Source organism: Mizuhopecten yessoensis, unplaced genomic scaffold, assembly GCF_002113885.1.
Source record: "Mizuhopecten yessoensis strain PY_sf001 unplaced genomic scaffold, ASM211388v2 scaffold2681, whole genome shotgun sequence".
Classification (NCBI taxonomy): domain Eukaryota; kingdom Metazoa; phylum Mollusca; class Bivalvia; order Pectinida; family Pectinidae; genus Mizuhopecten; species Mizuhopecten yessoensis.
In genome coordinates this window covers 886,001-892,646 of record NW_018404667.1, presented here as the reverse complement: position 1 = coordinate 892,646, position 6,646 = coordinate 886,001, and the positions used below count along the sequence as shown (strand labels likewise).

General features: G+C 36.2%; 1 protein-coding gene across 1 annotated transcript; it reads right to left on the bottom strand.

The window, feature by feature from the left end:
* Nucleotides 1-1,848: 1,848 nt before the first annotated feature.
* Nucleotides 1,849-6,225, bottom strand: LOC110446392 (sulfotransferase 1C2-like). Its single transcript, XM_021491524.1, has 5 exons — nt 6,054-6,225; nt 5,228-5,530; nt 3,936-4,045; nt 3,067-3,253; nt 1,849-1,964 (listed from the first exon to the last, which is right to left on the bottom strand). The coding sequence occupies exons 1-5, from the start codon at nt 6,223-6,225 to the stop codon at nt 1,849-1,851; spliced, it is 888 nt and encodes a 295-aa protein (XP_021347199.1).
* Between the last annotated feature and the right edge of the window lie 421 nt (nt 6,226-6,646).

Below are 6,646 nucleotides of genomic sequence, written 5' to 3'. Positions count from 1 at the left end.
TCTCTTTGTACACTGCTGGCCGTAACCATACGATATCGTTGCGACTTTAATTGATATATGGCAATATATAGATTAAATTATGCAATTGTAATAGGATAAATGTTTTTAAAACGAAACAGTGTGTACCTATCCCCATGTTTCCCGTAACGTTGCTTTTTTCTTTTGATCTTTGGCATAACCAAAATGTTTGTGCTTCTCCTCAGTACAAAACTGCAAGTTTCCCATCGCAATCCATTCGGGTTTTTTTCTCGACACTTTTTGATTGTTTTCAATGTTTTGCTTTTTTTAAAATTCTGTTTCGTCCCTTGACCCCTTTTCATTCTCTTTGTTTGATGATTACATTTCACCTGCTGTAACTTGTATAAGTCTGTATAACCGCTTGAAAATACATACAAGATGCTCTTTGCCAAAAATAATGTTATCTGACAATAATCATTAACATGTATTCTTGTAACAAAATGCATCACAGCAAGATGATGTATCACGAGGTTCATATTAATCCTATTCACGGTACCGTACTGTATATTACGTAGTCACTTGACCTGGCAGGACGCAGCATTAACCCCTTTTGGCAAAATTCATCAAGCGCTTGTGTTCATTGTTAGTTTATTCTTGGATTCTTAACGGCCAATCAACACAAAAGAGTTAATTAGGGCCAATAGAAAGTAGATAAATCATGTTAAAGGAATGACATCAAACGAACGTTAAGCACAAACAAAAACGTCGACCATGGCTAGTAATATTTATTTGAATATGCCAACATTTTTTAAGGTAAGTTTGGTTTGGTTTTATTTTGTTAACCGTCCTACCACCATCTAAGGTAATTAAAGGAAGTGCCTTCATGAGACAGGGTATGGTGGTGGGTTTGCCTCCTTGTGATAGCGCGGTTCTAATGCCGATTGTATAGTGTTACCTCACTTAAATACCATACCGAAGGCACCCGGCAGAGCATTTCGCCCGATCACATTTCGCTGACAACGGATGAACCAGTTGTTGTCATTCATTTCTATGCAGAACGTAGGACAGGCAATAACAACTACTATTATTAAGGACTTTAGTATATCCCGGCCTGGGACAGAACCCATTATCTTCCTAACGTGGGCGAACGCTCAATATTAAACCAAAAACGAGAAAGAGATTTGAGATATATTTAGGAAATAACAGTCTTGTTCTCGTTATATATTCCACCACAATACACGCAAGCACGTTAACTATTACTATTCTACAACTACGTCAATTTGACCTTGCAGTCTTGTTTTGAACTTCCCGCTCATGTTAAGCCACCAACACTGATGATCAGCTTGATGAAACCATGGACTGAACCACATACTGTGCAGCAAAATACAGACTTGGTTGGAACAATACTACTACTTTGCATATTTCTCCATTGTAGAATATGTTTGACCCTATTTTCGGACGCAAAGGCGTTGAACTATATTTGGAGGTTGCCATGTTTGAAACAGACGATAGTTTGTATTTACTTCTGGCTAGTGACGTGTAATGTTACGTTACTGATTTGAAGTACTTATCCGTAGGGTGTTGATAGCGACAGCCAAAAATGTATACATGGTTATGGGTAAGGGATCTTAACTGTTTCAAAAATATGGCCCAAAAATTAAGTGCCTTTGGGTAGGGCCAGACCCAAGAGTCAATACTAATATCATTGATTGTGTTCGTCTGTTGTTGCCATGCACTGGTATATGCAGTTATAGGTTGATGTTCTCAACCGTTTCAAAGTTATGGCTCATAAATCAAGTCCCTAGGGTAATATTTTTCAACATGACTGTTTGTCTCTGGTTACAAATTGGGAAGAATGCATTGAAATGTTGAGTGGCATTCGAGTCTCATTTACTCAAAGTCGAAATCGAGATCAATAGACATGTCAGCCATCTTCTCCTTAAATACAGCATCAAAAGTCTCGTTCTGCTTAACCGTCAGTGTTTCTTTCCAATCTCCGACGATTCCTGTAAATATCGAAATATTTGATTATCGTTTCAGAAAATACAATAATAGTGATTTTTAGTGATACAAGGCGATTTTGATAAATAATTGTTAAGATTGTTTTCAGCACGACACCTGTGTTATTACATTGCTCTCGACACCGCCATGTTCTGGAGATAATTAAACCTACTGTATTGCCAATGTTTCTGCTTTCTATAGGCATTAGTGTTGAATATGGCCCTGTATGTAACTGTTTCAAAGACAAAAGTCGGGGGGNATGGGCTAAAACCACTTAACATATTAAAACACTGATGACATGTTTATGGTGTCGTGCAAAAGTGTTTTTGCTATGACAGGTCGTTAAGTCGGCACTTTAAAATAGTCCGTTGATCCAGTCACCGTCAATATATATGTATAGTTGCTTTGTAAAAGACGTAAACCTTCGCAAAGCGAGCAAATATTGCTGCGAAAAAAATACTGAGAAAAGTCTTGCACATCACCGGTGGTTAAATTACTATATTGCTGATTTGATGTAAGTATTGTTTTGGTAAGGTTTTCACGTCTCCTAACAGCTTAGGTCATATAAAGACATATTCTTAAGGCGAAACCGCCAAATGGAAAGAGTAGAAAAGTGGGTTTTTTTTGTTTTTTTTATATATATATCTCATATTGCATTTGAGATAGCTGATCATTTTTGTTTCGTTTCTTCGACGTCCCCTTAACATGAGACACGAAAGAAAAAACTCGATTATGAGGGGATCTTAACACTAGTCGCTTCTTACGACACGCAGTGAGAAAAAGCAAGCCTAAATTTAAAAAAAAACATTAATAATATATATGACATTTAATGACAAGCAAAAATTGCAAAGCCAAAAGTTCCGGAGTTAAACAATTTTGTTTTCATCGATGCATCATAAAGACATCATTTTCATCTGCGGCGAAAAAATACCGAGAAAAAGTCTTATCCACTGGTGGTTAAATTACCATATTGCATCATGAATAAATAATGTTCATCTGTTTGGCTGTGGTGAATAAATGAATGTATCGAATTATTCAATACCATTACGGTATGATTTATATACAACTCTCATTCAACACGTTCAACACAGATGTTGCAACTGTTACCTTTTCGATAAATTGGAAGCCTCCCATCCTTGATCCAAGTTGAATATTTTTTGGTCCCTCCTTTTGGTGTATTATGTTCTCTTCTCAGGTTGTCAATGGACAAAGCATGTTCTACCTGCCTTAGAAATTTCTCATCGTGGTCGACGTCTAGGAACATTGCCAATTTAACAATATTTGAAAATAGATCCTAGTAAGAAACAAAACATAGTAAAGTTAGTCGCATGCAAAATTTACACATTATTTTAGAAACTTGCTTCAAGAACAAACATGTAATAAATGCTATTTTTTTGTATCCAAATATCAAAAGGAATTTATTTTTGTGTATAGTATTTGTTTAAGTTGGTTAAGTTCACTTGCGACAGCCAGGGTTGTATGAGGGCGGATGTCTGGAGAAACAACGCCTAGAACAGAAAAAAGACAGGAAAGAAAAGAGAATTTAAAGTGATGCAATGGTGGCAGAATATAAAGTTTTGTACTGTCCATGCCCCTTCATAAAAGATCAGAAAGAACCTATTCCTGATTCTTAGTGTACCACATGCTTCTCCTCTTAAGATAACTTTTGTGTCTTTGAGCTATAGAAACCATGGGTCTGTTCGTTGATGCAGAACAACCGCTAAGTCATTTTTTAATGAAATATTTTATAAATCCTTCAAATGTTTATTCAGGCATTGCAATGCTTTATCAAAGCTAGCCTAAAAGCAGCATCAGATTACTAGGTCCGACCTTACTTCATAAAAGAACAACCTTTGTTGAACCGTTTGGATAGCGAAAAACGAAAGCGGATTATTTGTACACAAGGAAGGTTGCATATCACAAAAGTGCACATTATACATACATGATAATCTAACATTGGAAGAGATAATCCATACCCGTTTTAAATCCTCGTACCGTAGACTCAGACAATTCAGACGAGGATTCATCTTTTTGGCCATTTCCCATTCCTTTACATGGGTGAACCATGAAGCACCACATGTGGGTACTGGAAAAAAGAAGCACGAAAAAAATATATTATACTAACATCTCCAGAAAATGAAAGTCACACAGTTGTTAGAATCTATATTTGTTCTGTTTCTTACTATTTCTCGGTCCATCGACATTGCTAGGCATGTATGGCTAAACAACACAATAAAATAGGCAATCACAATAATGAAAACTAGAAATAAAAAGGTTGAAAATGTGTAAAGCAATTATGGTACAATTAAATTTATATACTTGTTCATATTAAAGTATATTTTTCATTTATTGAAGAATATTATCAGAATACGTAACGATGGTTGAAGGAAAAGAAAAATTAGCAAACAATAAATATGTGTTAGCACACTACACGATATGTTGGCTTTTACTATCTCTCAGATAATACTTTTAAGAAATTGTTTGTCATGTGTTTCTCAAATTTTGTACACAAGTACTCCATGGGATCAGATATGGAATGGAACTTTGTTTTTAGATTTGAAAAACAATGTAGCTGTCTGGTAGTTAACACTTATTGTATGATCAAGGCAACATATGTCAACGTTATCCCCCCGATAGAGTGCCATCCTGTTGTGAAGAATGACTCCATACACGAGACAATGATTACTGAATATTTACTTTCCGTATGCTTGGACCCATTGACGAAAATGACATGCATTTTTGCATAGCAGAGATGACCTCATCACTGCGTATTGTTGCGTAGCACAGGCCGTACTTGGTTCACGTCTATCGTGATACAACCCTCGATATAGATTTGTTATTCTTATATGAATTAACATTAAACACAATTGGTTTGATCTTAAAGCTAAAATAATGTATAAGGTATGTAAAGTACATGATACTAGTATACGATTTGTATAAGTTCTACAAATTCAATTTTGAAATACATGTTGTTTGTTTTGTAGTGATGCTGTTGCCAGGGCCCCTAGTGAATGTTTTATATTTTCCCAGAAAAAAACACGTGTTCCCTACTGCGTTGCCCCTTGTATAAATAGGGAATGACTTATGCTTTCATCTGACGTTTCGAAGCACTTAAAAATACGCGCACTTTATTGAATATGTCTAGAAACTCAATGTTGTTATGACCACATGCATGTTGAAAAAATAAATTCAGTTCCTTAAGTATTAAGTTTAATGCATAATGCTAACACTAATAGGTGAGTAACTATCAGCAAAAAAACTGCCATACCTCCATCTGACAAGAAGCAGTTCAGCATTCCGTTGAAATCTCCTTTATATAGGCCATTGTCAAGTTTTCTCTGGTACTCGTAAAAAGAACATAACACATCCTTAGGATTTCTCAACACATGTATCACTTTGACGTTGCCCTTTTTTGCTTCTTCTGGGATGAATGGGTAGGTCAAGTGGGTTCCGTACGTTCTGTTCGAGTTAACTGATGTCAAATTGTCGAACTCGACCATACAAGGTGATCCATGGTACTCGAGAGATTTGCCTCGCAACATCTGGACCATACTATGTACCCAGTGTATACCTACAATGGAAAATGTTGTAATTGTAATAGGACAGGACAGCATTATTGTCAATAAATGACCATAACAACATGTTTAATAACAGCAATCAAACGAAGCAGTGAAAGACAACATCAACGTGAAAATTGAAAAGAAGTTAATGGTATGCATGCATGTATCTTGGGGATCAGTTCAACATTTTCGAGGTAGTCGAGAGTTAGAAAATATATTAACTCATTTGAAAATATATTCAGACTTGTTTTATAAATTAACAGAGTTGTCTTATGTTCGCTGAAGGTCAATCTAATTTACGGTGAATGATTGGTGACATGCAGTACAGCGAGGCTGGTCTTACGTTTTAATATAGTAGTGGGTGTGCTTTGGGGGCCCCACAATAAAAATATTTCTGTCAAAATGCCTTTTGTCTGGTGTCAGGGCCAGATGAAACTCAGGCTAGTCTTCGCGTTACAATGAATACGAGTTATTAATGTAGGGACAATGGTTATAGTAATGATTAAGTGCACATATTACGATTTTAACTCTTACCTGATTTCGGATATGAACACAGCAGAACGTCGTCTTTTAAAACGCGTAATGAAGATATATTGGCAAGGGTGTCGGCAATATTACCAACCATTGAAGGGTGAAATCTCCTTCCCTTATATTGTTTGAAAGATATGGCATTTCCACTGTCATCGACCACAGTCGAAACATCCATCTTCGTGACTTGTTGCCAAAAAACCTCTGTCCCAAATGCAAATAAATCTACACAAATACTAAGTTGTATGTCTTAGCTCTTAATATTTAGCCTGCACGACTTTGCGGTATGCAATTACAATGTTACATTTGCTTTGTTGAGTTATATACACCACTTATATTAAGTCGCGCATATTTAATTACGTGACATATGTCTCTCTTCATGTAAATCACTGTTCAATGATAGGCTAAACGTTTGTGTTGTTTTACATGCTACATGTACGTTGATTTTGAATGTGGTCATCAAACTAGAACCCAGTTCACACATTCACCTAGTGGTTTACTACTTTTAACATAACCTGTCTCCGGCACACATACACACATGCACGCTTACAAACCACACATGGAGACACGTCCTTAAAACAAATCTTAGCTGTTGATAA

Coding starts and splice junctions, on each gene's coding strand:
- LOC110446392 (XM_021491524.1), bottom strand. CDS start 6,225: ATGGATGTTTCGACTGTGGTCGATGACAGTGGAAATGCCATATCTTTC. Junction 5,531..6,053: donor GTGTTCATATCCGAAATCAG/GTAAGAGTTAAA, acceptor TTTCCATTGTAG/GTATACACTGGGTACATAGT. Junction 1,965..3,066: donor GCTTCCAATTTATCGAAAAG/GTAACAGTTGCA, acceptor CGATATTTACAG/GAATCGTCGGAGATTGGAAA.